This window comes from Drosophila gunungcola (assembly GCF_025200985.1).
Source record: "Drosophila gunungcola strain Sukarami chromosome 3L unlocalized genomic scaffold, Dgunungcola_SK_2 000002F, whole genome shotgun sequence".
NCBI lineage: Eukaryota > Metazoa > Arthropoda > Insecta > Diptera > Drosophilidae > Drosophila > Drosophila gunungcola.
In genome coordinates this window covers 3,545,837-3,567,405 of record NW_026453178.1, presented here as the reverse complement: position 1 = coordinate 3,567,405, position 21,569 = coordinate 3,545,837, and the positions used below count along the sequence as shown (strand labels likewise).

Genomic DNA, 21,569 nt, shown 5'->3' with positions numbered 1-21,569 from the left:
CTACTTTCTTTTCTTATTTCTGATTTGGCTACGCTGCTGCTTTCTGTTTATTCGGACACAAACTTTTTGTGGGTCATGCCGAGTGTTTACCTGAGCATCGCAAAACTTTATTTATTAGCGAAAGTCATTTGGACCGCTGTTGATTTTTCGGGGCATATTAAAAAAGTTGCCAAGTAGAAAAATCATCATACTAGAACTTAGTTTTTTATTGGTGAATTTCGGCTGTCTTTTAGTTTCACTTTTATTAAAAGCAGTAATCGATAAAAATATGTTGTGCCGTGGGATGCCAAAAAAGTGAATAGCCATTGCGAAATTTCTAATTAAAGAAAGTATTTTAGTTTTAGTTCTTCAACTTCTTTAGCATCTGCTTTTCTCGAAATGTTCATATAAATCACTTCCCCTTTTGGACAAATACGAAACCAGAATACGAATCTGACCAGACTCGCTTCACGCTTATCAAAACAAATAAATTCCTCCGGCTAAATGTGTTCATTTATCTTAATTTAGGAGTTTAGAATGCCAAGCGAGCGGGGGAGTGGAACAATAATTTTTCACACTATTTTCATAGATCCTTGTCAAAATAGGATAGCGCCTCGGAGAGCCGGAAGTCCGAGCAGCTGGCCCGCTCGCCCGGGGCGTTTAATTTCTATGAAACTGCACATAAATTTCCCAGTTGACTGTAATTTCTGGCCATGGGTTCGGGAAACCTTCGTTGTGGGGGCGTTAACAAGGCTACCTAAACTTGCAGCTTGGAATTTGCTTTCGATGCGAATTTATGGCCGTTTTCCTTTACCTTTGGCCAGCCGAAATTTTATTTTTATTTTATTTCTGGTAATTTATTTCGAGAGCGGCCAAAACAAACACGTTAATTTCGCAAATTAGTAGCATGTGTTGATCCCCCCACCGGGGCTTAATTAGTTTAAAAGGCCGGCCGGTTGGATCGATAGGTCCAACAGCTGAGAGTTGTCTGAGTTGGTTATGGGTGGCCCATAACTTTGCTTTACTTTTGCACTTGTCAGGACGATGTGCAGGACGAAGGAGATGAATTGGAGCGCTTCTGCCAAGAGCCCGACTCGATGTAGTGGCCCTTGGCTCGTGGATCTCCATAAATTCCTGGCCAAAAGGCGCTGGCTGCCAAAACTATTACTCACACTCCTTCGCCACCGGCGAACTGCAAACGGCAACGGACGGATAATTCAAATTGTCCATTACGCGCAGCTGCCGCTCGATTTGAGTCCTTTGGCAATTGGCCGCGGCGACTCCTGCCAAGTTTTCCGCTTTTGTTTGTCTTTATAAATTCAACTTTCAAAGGAAATTTCCAAACTGAATTTAAGTCAGTTCGCTCGGGGAATTCGGTGGCTAATTGCGAATCAACAGAAGCTCGATTAAAAATCAGCGCCATTGCCAATCAATAAAAACAATTGAAAACCAATCAGAGTTTAATTACCGCAACAAAACGCTGATGAGACGTCGACAGTAAACGGAAAATCCCGCACAAGGAGCAAAATCACCAAACCATAAATCAATAGCAAACAAAAAAGCTCCTTGCCAGCATATATCCTGGGGGCCAGGAATATGTAGTATGGAACATGGAGCATATGAGGCGCAACCAAGTAGACCGCAGAATAAAGGCAACAATAAAAACTGGCAATAGGACGGACTCGTAAAAGAGCGGGGGCCATGAGGATGCCCATAAACAAAGAAGTAAACAAGCGCCAAGCACAATAAGTACAATACACATGCTCAACCATGCAGGCCCAGCATATATGTCGGTACATAAAAATGTCTCCTTGGGTGGACTTCCGCCGGAAATGGAGTGCAGAACGAGCAGCACTTGTCTGCTTGTCTGCTGATATCAGCAGCGATAGACGAGCGCATAAAAGCGTGCTAACCAGCTCAAAGGCATCATCATTACGAGCTTGGCACGAATATAAAATAAATAAATAAACAAATGATGTGGGAGCTAAATGGGAGACGAAAACGAGCTAAGCAAATATTTCAGTGTTAAAAATGGCCTTGCTTAATTTATGATTGTCTTATTTATACTGCGGATTTCTCTGATTTTTGCTGAACCAATTATGAATGTACGTAGGAAACACGCAAAGGAGACTTGTAAGTCTCGCTTAAAAACATATTTAAACATATTTTTATTGTATGTATTAATTCTCTTTTAGTAAATTTTAAATTTTATTGGTAAAAATTTTATTTAAAGTACTCAAGACTGAAGACTAGTTTTGCTTTAACTGTGATTGGTTCCTTAAGAATATACCCAAATGTTTGCGGATTTTCATTAAAATTACATTAAATTTTTTTTTGCTATTTCACCAGTTGTCTTTTCCCAAGAATTCATTTAATATTGCTCAATTAGGTCCCAAACTAAGGGTCCATTAAAAGTCCACCAAAAGTCGATCAGTTTGTCAGTCAGTCACAGTCTAAAACAGGATGCAGTTGCACGACTATATGAAGTATATAGACCGAGGTTGCTGGATGGGGCTTATACCACGCTACCAATGGTCAGGACGTCCCACAGATAGAAAACCATACAGGTTGGAACAAAAGGCCCTGTTCGTACTTGGGGTCATTTGTGCAATATACCAGATTTTCGGAGTGATTATCTACTGTTATCGAAACGGACGGTTGGCAGAGGATACAAGTACGTTCGTCACCGAAATTTCGGAAATGTGCGGATCTCTAATGCTAACCACAGTGGGATTTGGCAATATATATGCCCTCATAAAGCCCCGGAATCTGATCGAAAAGATGTTTGAGGAGCTTGAGGAGATATATCCCAGCCAAAGCGACGAGCACTATCGCTGCCAGCACTACTACGACTTGGCTATGGCTATAATGAAGACTGAGTTCATGTTCTACATGGTCTTCTACGCGTACTACAATAGTGCCCCTATTTTGTTGCTGCTCTGGGAGAACCTGCAGGAGGGACAGGATCCGAGTTTCAAGACGCAGACCAACACATGGTTTCCCTGGGAAGTCCATGGCTCAGCACTTGGATTCGGTGGGGCTATACTGAGCTTAGTCCTGGCTTCGTTTGTGGGCGTGGGCTTTAGCATAGCCACTCAGAATCTGATCGTCATATTTGCATTTCAACTAAAACTGCACTATGACGGCTTGGAGAGTCAGTTACTTCACCTGGACTCCCGTCAGCCCAATGCAAGTCAACAGTTGAGGGATCTGATTGCCTATCACTCGCGCATCCTTCATATCGGGGACCAATTCAATAACATCCTAAACTTCGTATTTTGGACCAGCCTGGTTGGCTCTACAATTGCCATTTGTATGATGAGCGTGGCTATTTTGCTACTCGACGCGGCCTCTGCCATCAAGTATCTGAGTGGTCTGACTGCATTTGTCCTTTACCACTTCGTCATCTGCTACATGGGCACAGAGGTCACTTTCGCTGTAAGTACTATGTACATATACCAATAATATTGGTGACATAACCCTATAATAGCTGGTAAGTCAAACAGTTGTCTGTTCTCAGAGAGCTTAGAAATTACCTGCAGGCCGACGTATGAAAGCCATTATATTCCAAAGCAATATCAGTTTACTCGCAGTATAGAACTATATGAAGTATATAGATCGGGCCACTCGCATTGGGTGTGTGCCACGCTATTAGTGGATTGGCGGGCCACGAGATAAAGAACTACAAACAAATGTTAAAAAAAGATTATTTTTACTTGGAACCATTTTTCTGATGTACCAGAACTTTGGAATTATTACGTATTGGTTCCTGTTTGGTCGCAAGGAAACGGAAACGGTCAGGTTCGTTACAGAACTTTCGGAAACTTGTGGCTCACTTATGCTTGTCATTGTGGCGATTTTCACTATATGGGCACACACCAGCAACCGATCCAATATTGAAGCAGTGTTTGGGGAGCTCCAGGCGCTGAATCCGAGACCAGGAGATGAACATTATCGGTGCAAGCACTACCAGAAAATAGCTATTTCAATAATGAAAATAATCTATACATTTTATATGATCTTCTATGTGTATTACAATGGCGTGCCACTTTTGTTGCTCCTTTTGGGAAAATCTGATGGATATGGACATAACCTACAGAATGCAAACCAACATGTGGTTTCCCTGGAGGGTTCAGGGTTCAGCCCTGGGATTCGGGGTAGCTATTCTTGTCCAAGGACTGACTTCGTATGTGGGTATTGGCTTTGGCATGAACACTCTATGTTTGGTCTGCATATTTTCTTTTCAACATAAGCTGGTCCCTCGACTCCAGGAATCCAAACTCAAATCAGAAATTATGGATTTTGGTCGCCTATCACTGTCATATCCTCAAAATCGGTGAGCAATTCAATCGGATCTTGAACCCCAAGTTAATGAGCAGCCTAGTTTTTTCATCTATTGCCATTTGTATGACAAGTGTGGCTGTTCTACTGCTCGACCTGGCATCTGCCCTCAAATATATCAGTGTCCTTGTGGCATTCGTCCTCTACCACTTCTTCATTTGTTACATGGGCACTGAGGTAATTCGAGCGGTAACTGAGATTTTTGGTAATTTATTTATTAGGGTTTGGCTGAATGAAAAGATAGTAATATGTAAAAAGTAGCCTGAAATGCAAAAGAAACTTCGGCTATAAACCATTAAAATTAAGTCTAGATGATTTTTTAACAGGTTTAAAGAAAAAAGGTGGTGTGTAGTAAGCCAAAGGCAGCTGTCTTTTCTCAAGACCTCCTGAAAAGCTGATTAAAAATTACTCAATTAGGGCTAGCTATCCCCACAGTATAAAAATTCCCATATATCATGGCATTTTTGAGTCACTAACAGTTCAGAACAGGATGAAGTTGCACGACTATATGAAGTACTCGGACCTGGCCTTTATTTTCGCCATGATTCCGCGTTTTCAATGGAATGGACGTCCAAGAGGGATCGATAAATATGCCAGGGAAAGAAAAATTCTATTCGTGCTTGCTTGTATTTTAATGGCTTACCAGAATGTTGGAGTACTTTTGTATTGGATTTTAATCGGAAAAAATGCTGAAAATACGACACGTTTTGTGGCCGGCATATCGGAGATGACAGGAAGTCTTATGCTTACATCTACGGCCATCTGCAATGTGTGGGCCATCACAAGCAATCGTCCTCAGATTGAGGAAATCCTTTCCGTTTTGGAGGAACTTCATCCAAAGCCCAGAGATAAGCACTATCGCTGTCAGCACTACTACAATTTGGCCAAAGGCCTAATGAAATTTCAGTTTATATATTACTCGATATTTAGTTCATATTTCAATATAGCACCCCTTGTGGAAATGCTTTTCGAATACCTAACGGATGGAAAGAACTTGAGTTACAGGCTGCAACTAAACATCTGGTTTCCCTGGATTGTTCAAGATTCGTTCTTTGGATTTGGTATACCATACCTCAGCATATATTTTACCTCAACTTTGGCAGTGTCATTCTCGTACATCACTCAGCATCTATTATGCCTATTTATCTACCAATTGAAACTACATTTTGACGCTCTATCCAACCAGTTTATCAGCCTAGATTCTCGTCATCCCGAAGCCAAACGACAGTTAAGAGAGCTGGTCAAATACCACTGCAATATTTTGGAGCTCGGAGAACAAGTCAATCGGACATTGAATATTTCGTTTTTGTCCAGCATGATATTTTCCACAATTGCCATTTGCATGACGAGTGTGGCAGTGCTGCTCCTTGACTTGGGATCTGCCTTTAAGTACGCCAATGGACTAGCTGCCTTTTCCATTTACAACTTCATAATTTGCTACTTGGGCTCTGAGGTCACCATTGCGGTAAGAATTTTGCACTTCTAACCTAGTAATTGTTTTTCTTCGGTCAGAAATAGATAATATTTGATTAATTTCGGTTGCATTGTCTCCTATACTATATGCTTAATGAAGAGCCATTGCCTGTTCTCAGGCACCCTAATATAGCTGATTAAAAATTACTGAATTGGGCCAGCATATTGCGCAATCAAGACCGTCACGGCATAGAGTAGGATGGAGTTTCGTGGCTATTTCAAGTATTTGGACAGAAATTGCCGTTGGGCTAAGACGCCGCGATTTAAGTGGACGGGTATGCCAGCTGCGAGTGATCCTTACCCGAGATTCAGGAGGACTTTCTTCTTGCTCGCAACCTTTTGTCTGGCTTACCAGTGTGTCGGAGTGATTGGCTACAATTTGGACGAAAGGCATCGGAAACAAAAGGTTTTGTGGTCCAGACCTTTAAAAGCGACAGTTGCTCTGATGCTAGTCGCAGTTGGGTTTTTTCAATATATATGCCCTTTATATATCATCGCACTGAGATCGAGTCGCTGCTTACGGACTTAAAGGAACTCTATCCAAGACCCAGAGAAACGCACTATCGGTGTCTACACTACTTCAAGTGGGCAAAAGGTGACTTCGCCACAATGAGCGCATCGCTTGTGGGCGTGGCATACTCCTTGCCCACTCACAATATTATCTGCATTTTTACATATCAATTCAAACGACATTTTGATGCTATATAATCAATCAAGTAAGAATTTTTATAAACCCAAGACTTAGAATATATTTGTATATTTTGAGCAGCTAATAGTGATATTAATATAAGCTGGAATTAGGCAGTTATGTTAATATATTATGTTCTACTACCTTTAAGCCAATCAGAGACGAACATAAAGAAGGCTCTTGTGACTGCCATTAAAAAAAGATGATTAAAATTTATAAAGATGTGATTTCACAACCTAATTAAAATAGCGTAAAGTGCAAAATATGCTTAAAAAATCAAAATTTATCACAATTAAATGGCATTAGGCGTAGAGAAAAGTTTAGGTAGTAGAATTTCAAGGTCCTAGGCCTAATTGACATTTTAATATTTAAACGATTTGTAACCAAATTACCTTAAGTAAGTAATTTCCCATATGCATTTCAAAGAGCTGAAGCAGTTGCTCGTTCTCACCGTGGATTATGCAAGCAACTACCTACCTAGAACACAGCTTGCCTAGATTAGTAGTAATTGAGGACCAAATGCAGTTGGAGGACTTTATGAGATATCCGGACCTAGTCTGTTGGACGGCCCAACTGCCCAGAATCGAGTGGAACGGAAGAAGATTTAGAGTCAACCGCACTTTAGCCAAACGCTTTATCTTCTGGTTTGGAGCCCTTAACTTAGTATATCACAATATTGGATTGATCATGTACGCCCAATTCGTTGATGGAAGTGCAATGGACTCGATTGAATATGTTTCGGAACTGACAGCCATGCTTGGATTTACCACTCTGGGCACTTTAAATCTATTGAGAGTAATGAAAGTATGCCAGAGATCGAAAAATTGATGGAAGTGTTTGAGGAGCTATTTCATCAAGCCGAAAAGAGGCCATATCGTGCTCAGCATTACTACGAGGCGTATACGCGATTTATTAAAACATCCGCCACATTTTTTACCCTATGTATTTGCTACTACAATTTACTGCCAATTATTCTCATGATTGTGGAACTATTGACAGACAATAAGCAGTTTAGCTATAGGATTCAGAGCAGAACCTGGTATCCCTGGAAGGTTCATGGATGCATTCCTGGATATTTTGCTGCGTTTGTGTGTCAAGCGTTTTCGTGCCAGACCACCTTGTGTGTCATCATGTTTACCAAGTTTTTGATATCCTTCTTCGGCATCCAGCTGGAAATTCAATTTGATGGATTGGCCAGGCAGCTGGAAGCCATCGATGCCCGACACCCAGCAGCCAAGGAGCAGTTGAAGTATCTTATAAGATACCACAATAAATTATTCAATTTGGCTGACAGAGTGAATCACTCGCTAAACTTTACGTTCTGTGTAAGCTTCTCGGTATCGATCCTTTCCATGTGTTTCCTGGCCAATTCCGTGATCATGGGGGAATTGGGCCCGGCCCTAAAAAATATGCTCGTGCTTTTCGTCTTCTTGTCCTACAATTTCTCCATTTGTCGCAATGGTACGCAATTATTTTTAGCGGTAAGTTTTTAATGAAGAGAACAAAGTTATCTTTCAAAATTTCTATTATTTCTTAACCAAAACTATTAATTTTGAAATAAATAAATTACCTTATATGTTTGTTTTGTTTTCATTTCATTGATTAATGTGATTAAAATTCTTTTGTCAAGCAAAATGTAAATATAAAGGAACTTAATACACAAATTAAATCTTAAATTATTTGCGCTATCTTTTCACTTCACAAAATCAATACATTTTTTTGCACTCCTATATTATATCAACCTTAAGTAATTTTCTATGAAAAAATATACGTTTTCACCTCCTTAAAATTTAACAAGGGAGCTGAAGCACATGATTAAATGTCCCTCCTTTGCATGGGAACTAATAGAAATTTATAATTGACATAGTAATCCAAAAACCCAGTTGCACGTTCTCAGGACATCAAGTTGGCTTTTAGAATGATGAAGTTCCAGGACTTTATTCACCATACAGACTTCGCTGGGCTATGTTGCCTAGATTTGATGATGGAAAAAAATCATTTTTATAGCAACAGCCATAAACTTGTCTGTTTGTCTACGGTACCAACTCGATCCGAAAGTTTTAGATCCCTTGACATATGCCGGGAATATTGCGGACGTTGGAAGCCTGCTGGGATTCAGTGTTTTGAAAGCGCTTAACATGTTCGTGCTTTTAATAATAAGACCACATATTGAGGATGTGCTGGCTTATTTGCAGGAGCTCTTAAACCAAAAAATTAAGGAAGATAACATAACGAGTTATTATCTTGAGAAATCAACTCGCTTAATGAGAAAGTTTACATTATTTTTTGGCTATTGTAATGCCTACTACAACGCAGTGACTTTTATAATCATGGTCTACGAAGTACTGTCAAAGTCACAGCGATCACGTTATCGACTGCAAAGCAAGACCTGGTGTCCATGGAAAGTTGAAGGTTCAATTTCTGGATTCTGTGTTTTATATATATGCAAAGCCATCTCATCAGTGCAATATATTGGAATTATGGTGACCAATCAGTTCTTGATCCAAGTTTGCACCACTGAAATGGAACTTTATTTTGACGGCTCAATTGGAAAACTTGGATGCCACGGATTTCAGAGCCAATAAAAAGCTAAAATCTTTGATCATATACCATCAGAGACTTATAAAATTGGCGAACAGAATTAATGGCATTAGATTAGATTGTTTACTTCGACTTTTGCGGTATGCTCTATGGCCTTACCTTAACATCGCTCGATATGATGTCTGTTTTTAAATATACGGTCGGACTTATGTTATTCTTGATATACACATTTTCCTTGTCCCACAATGGTACTCAGGTAGCTTTGGCGGTAAGAAAGTGTTAAGGTTTCCCTTAAAGAGTGTATTAATTTAGCTTTTCTTTATTCATTTTACACTTAAACTAAATTTTCGTTTTCTTTCAGAGTGATAAAGTATTGTCAGCTGCTTTCTATAATAATTGGTATGAGGGCGATCTGGCTTATCGGAAAATGCTTCTCATTTTAATGATGCGTGCTTCGAAGCCTTATATGTGGAGAACCTACAAGTTGGCACCTGTATCCATTACTACCTATATGGCCGTAAGTGTTTTAAAACTTAATTAATTTGCATTTTTAACTTGTTATTTTTCTAATAGACGTTGAAGTTTTCTTATCAAATGTTTACCTGCGTGCGCTCCTTAAAATAAATGGAAAATATGCAATCTACTAGAGCTTAGCGCTAAAAGTACACTTATCAATATTATATGTAACCACAAAATGAACTAGAAATTAGTAGTAGTAAAATATTTATCAATTACTAACTAAACCATTATTATATTAAAATTAACATTGATAATCCAAGTACCTTATTTATCATGAGTTATGGCTTAAATATTTTTACGAGAAAATGTTTATGAAAACTAAAATTTGTTAAATATTAGGAGATCCAAGCTCGTTTTTGTTACTCATTAAACAATACCTACTTTCCAATGACATACTAAAATAGTACAAAAGATTTCAATTAAATGTATTATCAAACTGGCAAACATTTATTTAATGCCTAAGGCTAATTAAAAATTCCTTAAATTTTTGAGAAACCCCGACGAGTTGACCCAGAAATTTGCTCACTCACTTGCTGCACAACAATGCATAACAAAGGAAACCCCCGAAAAACGCAATTTAAGACAGCATGAAAGACAAAATCCTCGGGGTATACGAATATGTAGAGGGATATTTGAAAGGAAGCCAAACTGAGTGCCAGCTTTAGTGCTTTTGTGGCTGGCACTAAGCAAACTTATTAAAGCCAGACAAAGGTTGTCGGGGGCGCAGATTGGGAAGGAGCATCCAACTTTTCATTTCGGAAGTGCAGGAGCGTAAAATTAAGTTCTTTGCTGGAATGGGTGGAATTATGTACAAGTCACCTGGCTGTCCATGTCCCTTCACCCGGCCATCGTCCGTCATATGCTGGGTCTGAGTGACTGAGATGGGTGTGATTATCACGTCGTTATCCGGGATCAGTGGCAACGGCGTTGCCATCGTCTCCTGCCCACCTCCTGCCCATCTCTTGCACCTCCTTCATCTTGATGGGAATGGGAGTGGGAGTGGGACTGGGACTGGGTCTGGGACCCTTGTCCTTGTTTTATATAATAACATTTTAATTCCCTTAATACACGCTACGCTGGCCGCAAAGCCAAACAAACTGAAATTCCGCACAGGAGTTGTTGCTTTAGCCTCTTTTTTGGCTCTCAAGTTGGCCAAGAATTTTGCTGTTTTTTTTCGGTTAGTTCGTTTGTGCGTGCAAATCATTAATCACGAGCAGCGCATATTTATTGTTCTGCTTTCGATGACAGCTTTTTGCTGGCCATGGTTTCGCACGTTCCATTTACTGCCCGTTCTTCCCTCGATTAAAGATTTAATATTTAAACGGCTGGCGGAAAAATCTGTATTTCATTTAATTATTTCCATCAGTAATATTTCATAATATAATATAAATATAATAAATGCTTGATAATTCTGACAAAATAATTTGAAAGTCTGAATTTTAAACAGACTATTATGATTTTTGATTAAAAATATGTTAAAAGATAAAATTAGATACACTTAATTAAATATAATATTGTTAAATAGGTAAACATTTTTGGTTATTTTTCCTATTTGTTTGTCCCTTAGACTATCAGTATTAACTCTCGTACCAGCGATTAAATGGGCTAATTGCAATCGGGCATGTTAGTTGTGCAAAGCCTTTCCAACTGACAACTCACAAAAGCACGTTTGGCAGTTAATTGAGTCATCAGCTTAGACAACAGCCGGGTTGGCCATATGAAAAGATTGTGAATTGCCCAATCATGTGGAAGTGACTTCCAAGACCTTTAAAGTACACACGTCCCAGTGGGCAGGACAATAGCCAAAGGAACGGAGAAATTTGGCCCGAGGATCTCCCCCCATCTCGCCCTCTCACAAAATCGACAGTCTGTATAAAAATTGACTAGGCCAGCAAAGGAGGCAGGATACGGCTGCAAGGATCATCATTGCAGGCATTTGCTACTTGTTTACCCAGAGCTCTGCACCCATTCTCCATTCTCCATCCCCCGTTCCCCGCTCCTCGTTTCCCAAGTCCTGACCATAGCCTTGATAAGTTTTTAGCAAACAAAGGCGGCTCGTTACAGCAGCATGGGTCTTGGGAATTGGTTGGGTGAACCAAAACAAACCAAACTGAGCCAAACCGAGTTGAGCTGCGATGTGCATTTAAAATTGCATACACAAAACACGAAAATTCCCACAGCCCTGCTGCCCTGCTGCCAGAGTCAAAACCACAAAATGTACTCAAACAACATGTCTCAATTTCGTAGTTAGACTTGCCCCACTCCTACAAGGGTCGAGGAAACGGAGATGTGGTCTTGGTTGAGTCACCCAAAATGGTAATTGAAAATGTTATGTAAAATTGGTGGGTAGAGGGTAGCGATATTGTGGTCCACAGAAACGGTAGGACATAATTGGCTTTGGTTTCGAACCGTTTAAAAGTTATAGACTAGATTGTAGCAATCTTGTGTTATGTTATGGCCATTTTGGGGAAATGCCTTGCTCAATTTTTAGAATGGAAATCTTTAACGCTGTGTTTTTGGAAATCAAAGAACATAATACTATATAAATTTCTTTTAAATTTTCAAAGAACGTCTTAAATTATCAATGTTCTAATGCTCCCACACAGTGGTTCATTTACAAAAGCTAGTCCGTTGTCCATCAATTACTTAGCCTTATCTGCTGGGGCCATATGGTGTCACCCCAACTTGCGGCAAAGAGGGGGCATAAAATGTAATAACAACGAGATGGTGAAATTTTTACACACAATTTAGATACATTTCCGCACGTTGCGGATGCCAAGCCTAAGCTCCACTGTGCTTCATAGCGCGATGCTGGAAAACAAAAGCTAAAGCAAAGCTAAGAGGGAAAACCGCCACTGCGGAAAACGTCAAAAAATGCGACGAAGAGGAAATAATGTTGGTGGGTTTTTTAGAAAAAAAAAACAAACATATAAAAAGGCGAATAAAAAAGACCCTCTGTTCATCGCTTTTCGTCTGGCTCCAAAATGTAAGAACATTTTCATCTAATAGCCATGGACCCAGAAATTCAACACAAAATTGTAATTTTTCTGTTGGTTAATATTATTAAAAATTAATTATTGGTCAATTTTATTTAAAGGGTATAAACAAATCTGTTTTACTTCACAAAATATCCGTTGCGCCAACTTGAAACACCGCCATTAGTTGCCCCCCAAAAAATCTGTTAGCATTTGTGTCTATTAAGCTCGAGCAATAAACTTCATAAATTCCACAAATTAGAATGATTAAATTTCATGTCCGTGTAATTTCTAGCCAGCAGACGTGCCCACCGCTTTGGATAAACAAATTTTTCACTGCCTGACGACCAAATTAATGGAAAGTGATTTGGAAAAAGGCTAGGTCAAAACCTTTGATCTGCTGGCTAAACGAAAATACAACAGGCTGTCATCGGTGAGCTAAAATCTTTCAATTGAATAATGTATGTCAATCTATCTTGACAGGGTAATCAGGTTTGGAAAATTCGTCACTTTTACAAGCTAATACAGCAGATACCCATTAAGAGCAATTTTTATTTCAATTGTAAGCAGTGCAAAATTCATTTGATTTCCTTTTGACGTGGTATAAATGGCTTGGTTATTATTAAATTCCCTGTTGTGCATTTAATTGGAGTGGCTTTTGTGTGTACCTACGCTTTGAAAATACAATAATTTTCCTGGACAATAAGCATTTGATTATAACCGATGCCTACTGTTTATCGAATATACCATACGGCAATTGTCGTTTTGTTCGGAAGCGACACAAATTGGTCATACGATGTCCGGCGATAATTATTGTCAATTTATTGAATGCTCATTATTGAAATATCACTCATACGCCACATTGGCATGCTAATTGTTTGTTTTGGTAGCGTCGTTCAAAATTAAGAAGTACAAAACAATAAATTGAATCGAAGAGAAGTCAGCCACTTAACGGGGTACTCGAACTAAACAGAGAATTGTCAACTGCATGTTTTACTTAGTTGTCTAATATTTGTTGTTTAAATATTTACAAGTGATATTGCTATAATTTAGACCGCACCGTAAATAGTGCGGTATCAGTAGTGAGTGTCATGTCGTGTCTATGTCGCTGCGAACAGGACGACCGCGCAATCACGATGACGATGCCACCTATTTCCAATTACCGATGATGCTGAGCGAGCAGCAAAGGCACATCGACATCGACCCACAGACTCACAGTCCCACCGACCCGGCCATGATTGATTGCAACAAAACCAGATTTTGGTTACTGTCATTTAAGAGCCCACTAACTTTCGAGTTGGACGCCGCCCAAATCGAACCTTCGTCGTTGCTCTCGACTACGCCGTATGTTTAATGCAGGGGATAATTTTAATTGCGCCCCGGCTGCATTTTTAATTAAACGCAAAATTAAAAATTGATTGCTTTTTGACGCCATAACTTACATGGCGATAATGCCACGATGCCTCGATCCGCAACCGAGGCAGTCGGTTTTGGTATCTGTGTGGCACACTCTCGCAGTATTTAATATTATAAAATTTAAATCGAGAAGAGCCTCACAAAAAGGAATGCAAGTGGGTATGTGTATAAAATTTGCATTTGCGTGGCACATGCAATGTGCGGATAAAGTTTGGCTATTTCGGACTAGTTGTGTACTTTTTTCGAGTCCTGCCAGCCGGAAGTAAAAGGTTTTAAGCGGAAGTGCGCAGAGTTGCAACGACATATTGTGCTTTCGTATGTGTGTGTGTGTGTGTGTGTAATTATATGCCGGGGTCTGCTAAATGTTGCGGAGACATGCAAAGCGGCTCTTAGCTGGCTGCTAGTTTGTTTTTTCAACGAGGTTAAATGAGGTTTAGCGAAATAGTTCAGTTCTTCAAAATTTGATAAACGCCATTCGGGCCATAAAGATTTCTCTGTGAACCCTGGTTATAAATATAAATAACTAGTATTTTCAGCTGATTACTGATTAAATTAAGCACGCATGAATGCATTACGGCTTTGTTGTTCGGTTGACTTGCATTTATTACTCCACATCGAATGATTATTAACATTTAAGTGCACCAACTCACCAATCATCCGTTTTGGTATATAATTAATGCAATTTTAATATGGCAAATTAATGAAATTATTTAAAAATGCACAAAATCATTTGCAAAAATGGGTGGCCACTTAATCAATTCATTTTAAATTTGTGTTTTCATTATTGTGCTATTAAACAGTTTCATTTTAATAATACAAATATTAATTTTAGTATTAACATGATGTTTTTCCACTTAGTCAACTAAAGTTTTTTATGATTCCGATATGTGATCAGCGTAATCCTTTCGAGTATTGTCAATAATTCCTGAATAGTATTTTAAGATTGCGTTTTAAATTTTGTACAAAAAATATTGTATATTTTAATAATGGATTTCTTTAAGCCACTTCACCGAATACCTGAAGAGGAAAGTGAGGAGGAACACACGCCATTTAATTCTTTTTACCAGTTTGATGCGTTCAAGGAGTTTATGGTACATCTCCGATTTAATCACTTGGTGCAGGATAAAAAGGTCAAGCTCAGTCAAAAACTGGAGCTCGCTCTTGAGAAAAACATTGGTCCCCATGCCCATGTGATACTCAACGAGAAAGTCTACAAGTGCCAAGTCCTGATGCTCCGCATCTACTGCCAGCTCTTCAAGGACAACCTCAAATTCAACGAACTCGTCAAGTTGCCGCCGGATGCCATTACCAATGAGTCCTTTGAGTTGGCCTACGGCTGGATAACCAGCAACAATGTATATTGTCCCCGTGATCAGTTGCTGGATCTTCTGAAGGCCGCCACATTCCTGATATGCCCTCCTTTGGTCGAAAGCATTTTAAAGTGTCTTGGCGACCATAGGTATTTTTTTGGAGTCCACGCCTTCACGTGTTATTTGAATGCCCTAGAAATGGGCGATAGCTTTGTTGCCGACATGATGTTAAAGAGGGTGGGCCGGGCCTTCTTGGTCCTGGTGGGTACCCAAGAGTATCTGGACCTGAATGTAAACTGCCTGTGCGATCTACTCAGCTCCAATTACTTGGAAGTTCAGTCCGAAATAGAGGTATGATGTTATGTCGGGTAAGATTATTAGACTAAGTTCTAGTTAAGCAGGCAGTTTTCAAAATGTGTATTAAGTATAATAAAAAGTAACAGTTTTCTAAAAAACAATAAACTTCTTTAAAATTCATATTAACTATTTGTTTGCATATTGTGTCTTGTTTTTTCTTATGTTTATCAGGACTTAACAATCTAATTTTCGATTTTCCTTTTTAGATTTTTTACTCAGCTCTAGTCTGGATACTATCAGACTACCAGCATCGCAAGAATTATGCTGCCCGTGTGTTGAGCAAAATACGTTTCCATATGATGCCGCCAGCTTTTCTTCTTTATTGGACATTCAATCTCGAAGAATTTGAGGAAGAACTTGCGGGTATGATATGCAAGTGCCTTTATAATGCCATGCTGACCCAGCAGGAAAATTATATGGAATTGTTTATGTCAAACTACCATATTTTTGGGGATCGTCTTTGGATTCGGGATCCCAAGTGTCCCTATGCGAAATTTCTCGATTCGAACGATAGCTGCGAATTTTCATACGCCTATTTTTTCCACTATTTGTGGCAAATTCGAAAATCACCCAAATCATATATGTCTCGGGTCCAGAATGTCGAGTACTACGAAGATTCGCTATTCGAACGTGCGACAGCAGAAGAGGACTCCCATTATGATTACGCGCCATCTTTTTCATTTTATCCGAAAAATGGTGATAGGTCCAAAAAAGACTTGGATACCGAGGAAGATTTTAGGAAATCTGAAACCGATATGAGTCTCATGACGGTTAATAGTCGAGGTACTTTCAAAGAGAAAGCATTTGCCAAAGAAGATTTTAATACGGATAAAGACAATGACTTGGGCTCCGATACAGAACTCGATTCCTTTACCTACTTTTATAAGCACAAAGAGCAAACTCTAGGTTCTAACAAGGAAATCGAAACAGATTTACTTGAGGATTCATTTTCGGATTCCTCAACGGATTGTTCTTCAACAGATTCTGAAAAGGAATTCGGTGGGTATTCTGTTGATGAGTCCGATTCAGATCCCTTTGCAGACCTTGCAGTGGATTCCACTGCAGATCTTAAAACCGAAACGGAAAAAAACATAAATTAAATTATATTATTCTCTTAATTGTATTTCCTTTAGGGTTCGCACTTCTTCAATGCGAAAGTACAAATTTTCTGGGTCAACGGGGAAGCACTTAAATTGGGCGTAACAAAATGTCTGACACGCCAATTATTTTTCTTTTTATATGGGACAGACAGACGCTCTGACTACTCCTGTTTGTTGCTGTAACTACTCCTCCGGATCCTGCCAGTCCTTCTGCTTTTAGTGTTCTGCGTGTTAGTTTTTATATGTGGGTGTCTGTGGCTCTCAGGGTTAAGGGAAATTTTCTGCTGCTTGCTTTTTAAGTGGTTTTATTGTTCACTTGTTTGTGCTGCTTGTTACAACTTCGTTACTTTATTTTCATTTGTATTTTCCTTTACATATTGGTTTAAAAGTCAGTGAGCCATGGCCAACAACGACGATGAGCTGCAATTTGTGATGCCAGATAGGTCAGCTTGTTGAAAAGTTGGCTAGAGTTTAGCTGAAGTTAACTAATGATTGGCAATGCTATAAACGGAAGCTTAGTGAAAGTAGAATATAAAGGTAAGGTCCAATTTACCTGTTTTTATTTATTATTTTGTTACATTGGATTTTTTGCTTCCATTTATCTTTCATTACCCAATAACTAATAGATACAAGAAAACGAAATAATAACTTTGCCAACTGCACTCAGTTGTTGATGACAATTATGCCCCGAAACTCTGCTCCTCGCTAGATTTTGTTTTGTAATATCATCCCGAAATTCCATCGCACAGAATGCAAATTATTTGGAAACTTTTTCGACAAAGTTTTATTTTCGTGTATGTTATAAACGACAGGTTTTTATAGTCATGATTTGCTAATTACATTTTGTTTATTTTGTAATTGGAGTGCAGCCAAAATGTTCATTGGCAGTGAGTGAAAAACAGAATTCCATGCAATTAGATACAAATTTTGAATTTCCTCGATATTTCCGGTTTCTATTGTTGTGAACGAATAAGCCGTGTATATTTTCGCACCTAGTACAATGATTTATGACAGCACTGTCATATCGAATTCCTTAATAAAACTAATTGATATATTTCTGGGGAATATTTCGGTAGGCCATAATTTCCGTTACGAGTACTTCTAAGATCTTGATAGTTATCTGAATCCGGCTGGAAAATGTCTCCAAGGCTGATTTGTTAATTTTGAGCTAAATTGTACTTTAATACATTTTTAAATTTGTCGTTTTTGCTGAGACAATTCAATGAACTTCTCTTACGCTATTATCAATCTCGGAACATAAACATGCTCAATTCATTAAGATCCCTGCACCTATATACTGAGAAATTTATCCAACAGCTGAGCTATTCATAAGCAAAAAAACTCAACGACAAAAAAAGCTTTACACATGGGTTCCTTCTGCACTTCTTGACGCTTTTCTTTGCGTTTCTTTTCTTCTACTTCACTGGGTAAATGCGCTTTTCCGGCTCACATGTTGCTCTCTGCCAGTTTGCTGTTAGTTTACTGCTGACATTTCATTATGTTCGCCCCTGTTTGCCATTTGATTTCAATCAGGAAATGGAAGAGACTAAGTATTTGTCTGGGACCCAATGACCCACATACTCGTAGATGCAAAATTTGTGCCACTTTGTCGGCCCAACTAATAAGTCGTTATTGCTACGAAACTCGGGAAACAAATTAGCACTTTGGTATTTTGAATTAAAATCTACGCCGACCGAAAAGCACTGACGCCTGGGCAGTTAATCACTGAGTCCAATGGAGGGGTATAGGTTCCATACTCTTGGGTTGTCAGGGAGTAGTCGATGGCACCCGGGAGTCGTTTTCGGCACTCAATGTAGAAATCGACGGACATTCGATGGGCGCCTGCGGTTTGAAAAAGGCCCAGAGCATCGAGCCTTTTTGCCGGCCAACAATGGGCTGGCAATAGTAGTACCGATAAATAGGAAATTTGCACTGAATTTGCATGCACGGCTTAATTGTTGGCCATGTTGTTAGGGGTCCGACGGCAGATTAAATCGGCCGCAGCGCAACACAAGCGGTCCGGGGGGAAACGCAGTGAAAATGTGACAAGGCCCGATGCCAAATGATTCTGTGCTCAACGCACTTTACTCCGACCCAGCCAATTGAGCCCTGACCACTGGTAATTCACAATTTGCAAGTGCAGTTTGGCGTAAATTTTCCAATTTGAACATTTCATTTGCCAAATTTGATGGCATAACATTTTGTCATTGTTCCCAAACGATATCCACTTACCTGCAATTCATTAACGTACTTTGATATCCGCCATATTTTAATTTGACAATCCGATATTTCGTTGGCAATTAAAATATGGTCAGTATGAAATGAAAATTTTGATAGGATTTGGTCAATTGTTTGAAAATATTTTAATTGTGTAGCTATTTTGCTTGTGTTGTACTGGAAATATTTGAAATTAATGTCAAATGAGAGGAAATATTGTATTTGATTTTAAGAAGTATATTTATGTGGTCTAGTGATTGTGATTACAATTTAATTTAAATTTATTAAATCAGTCTAAAATAAATTTATTTATAAAGGGCTAAAAATTTAATATATTTTGTCACTATAATATTTCTTGAAAGAGTTTTACATGAGGAACTTTAAGAAAAGTATTTTGAATAGGCATTTTTCTAACCAGAATTTAGTTTTAAACTAACAATCCTGTTTGGCTTAAAATTAATAAACTGAGTCATTAACCCCTGGTTTCAATAAACTCAAAAACTTAGATCTCCGGTCCCAGTTTGAGCTCTTTAAAATGCAAATCGAAAACACCGACAAAAGCTGGCTGGATGATTAAAATATAATTTATATGCCAGTCCAAAGTTGTGGAACATTTCCGTAGTTGTAAAAAATTCCGCCACGCCCCCCTACCCACATGATGAACACATACATATTCATAACGCACGCACACACTCACACACGGACACCTTTCGGCTGCGAATGTGCGTATGTGACCAACAGGTGTGTGTGTGCGTATGTGTTCGTGCGAAAATATTACGACAGGCCTGTCTTCCTGCATGTGACATAAATCTTGGGCAAATAAATAAAATCCAAAAAAAAAAAAACGCCGAGCAACATGAAAGATAGAGCGAAGACAGTAAAAGCAAATGAAATCGCACGCGCAGCAGTACATTTTCAGGGGGAAAAAGAGGGCAACATGAAGAGGAAATGTGAGGGTGGTGGGTGTAAAGGTGTTCGGGCAGGTGGGACATCATGAACACCTAGACGTGCCGACAATTTTTGCATTTAAATGCGAGCAATTTGCCGGCGCCAACTGAAAGAAGAAGCAAATGAACGTCAACGCAAGTGAAAAATTAAAAAAAAAAAAACGGTTGCCTACTTTCTGGGGCCAACGAAAAGAAAATGGCGTTAAACGGATGTGAATCATGTGCGGAACTTCCCGACACGAGGAAAAAAAAAAGAATGGCAAAAAAAACACGAACGAGCCAAGGAAAAGTAAAATTGTCGAGTGGCGGAAGCACAAAATGAAAATGATAATAACAATGCGGTGGCAGACGTCTTCAATTATTGAAAATGGTGCGATTTGCATGGTAAGCGTTTCATTTGACAGCGGAAGTTCATTAGCAACATCTGGCAATGGGGACTCTGCTCCCAACCCGACTGTGTGTGTGTAAATTGCACTTTCCGAGTATCTGCGACACTTAATTAGAAACCGCAATTGAAAAAAACGTAAGTGAAGAGTGAAAAATTGATTGGTCTAGCGGTCAGTTTGGCACGTTTCAAAGGGTATAAGGGTACTTTAATTTATAAAGAAATTGAAATAGTTGCAATAAAGATAAGAATTTAATTATTAAATGTAAAAGTACTTTTGAGAAAGCACTTACAGTTTTTAGTTCTTAAAAAAGATTATATTTATCTTTGTCCTTAACTTAGTCTTACTCCAACCGATTATAAAAAAAAAGCTTTTTTTACAACCCATGAAAGTAACTTAGCAATAGCCATCATTATAAAATGCTACAAAAATGCTGATGCACCACAATGAGCAGCTCTCAAGTCCAAACTGTAACCATTCTGCTTGATTTGTGAACCGATAAAGGATTCAGTGCTACTTCATTCAACATTAATTACACCTGCGGTTTTTTCAGAGTGGATTGGTCAATGGATTTCCACATGCCCGTTTCCGATTTTTTCTCTTCGCCACCATGCCAAGTCGAAGTTGATTTTATATTTCACTAGGTCGGTGAGCAGTTAAATCACCGCCGAGGCCACTGCTGATGCGAATGTGGCCGTGGCAGGCGTGGCGTTCATCATCCCCGTCATTATCGGGGTTTCCACATTTGGCAAGCCGCCCAAGGATCGAGGGCCCGGTGGGAAAAAAAAATGAGCCACGTGAAAGATCCCCTCGGCTGCCAAATGCAGCGGTTGCTTTTGCTTCAATTGAATAATTCGTATGATAAACGAGTGTGCTCGCCAGTGCGAGTTGTGTGCATTTTATATGCCCTCAGGCGTTTCGATTTCACTTTTTGCTCTACACATTTCATTGGCTTATCCTTGCTGCACTGAGCTGGTTTTGATGCCTCTACCAAAATATTTTCCTGCGCATAATTCCTCATTTCGTTTATTTTTGGGCTTTTGTTTTCCTTTTTTGTAAACACCGCGGGTTGTTTGTGCCACCTTTACGATGTTGTTTGCACCATAAATGTTTGTTTTTTTGGAATAGACAAACGAAAAAGTTCGAATTCGCACTTGGTAAGTGAGTGTGATTAAGTCCGTTGCATTTAAAAAATACAATTTTGTGCAAGATGATGTTCGATTGGGGTATTTTGTTTAAATATTTAATTTATTATATTTATAAAAGTAACTTCCTGAAAATATGACTGTATTATCTAACAAATAATGATTTTATTTCCCT

At 39.0% G+C, this 21,569-nt stretch overlaps 3 protein-coding genes across 3 annotated transcripts; all 3 read left to right on the top strand.

Moving 5' to 3' along the window:
* The first annotated feature begins 2,442 nt into the window (after positions 1-2,442).
* LOC128257160 (putative odorant receptor 69a) lies at positions 2,443-4,652 on the top strand. The gene is given in 4 exon segments (XM_052988028.1): positions 2,443-3,421; positions 3,573-4,116; positions 4,233-4,497; positions 4,647-4,652. Coding segments are annotated over 4 exon segments (1,794 nt in total).
* Positions 4,653-4,810: 158 nt separating this feature from the next.
* LOC128257344 (putative odorant receptor 69a) lies at positions 4,811-9,669 on the top strand. Its single transcript, XM_052988320.1, is given in 5 exon segments — positions 4,811-5,785; positions 6,995-7,286; positions 7,289-7,962; positions 9,384-9,539; positions 9,596-9,669. Coding segments are annotated over 5 exon segments (2,148 nt in total). The 3' UTR covers positions 9,647-9,669.
* Positions 9,670-14,855: 5,186 nt separating this feature from the next.
* LOC128257159 (uncharacterized) lies at positions 14,856-16,699 on the top strand. Its single transcript, XM_052988027.1, has 2 exons — positions 14,856-15,593; positions 15,806-16,699. The coding sequence occupies exons 1-2, from the start codon at positions 14,919-14,921 to the stop codon at positions 16,697-16,699; spliced, it is 1,569 nt and encodes a 522-aa protein (XP_052843987.1). The 5' UTR covers positions 14,856-14,918.
* The last annotated feature ends 4,870 nt before the right edge of the window (positions 16,700-21,569 follow it).

What these genes read in the sequence shown, in the direction of transcription:
- LOC128257159 (XM_052988027.1), top strand. Translation starts at nt 14,919, where the DNA reads ATGGATTTCTTTAAGCCACTTCACCGAATACCTGAAGAGGAAAGTGAG. An exon ending in AAGTTCAGTCCGAAATAGAG is followed by an intron (nt 15,594 to 15,805) that starts GTATGATGTTAT and finishes TTTCCTTTTTAG; the next exon opens with ATTTTTTACTCAGCTCTAGT.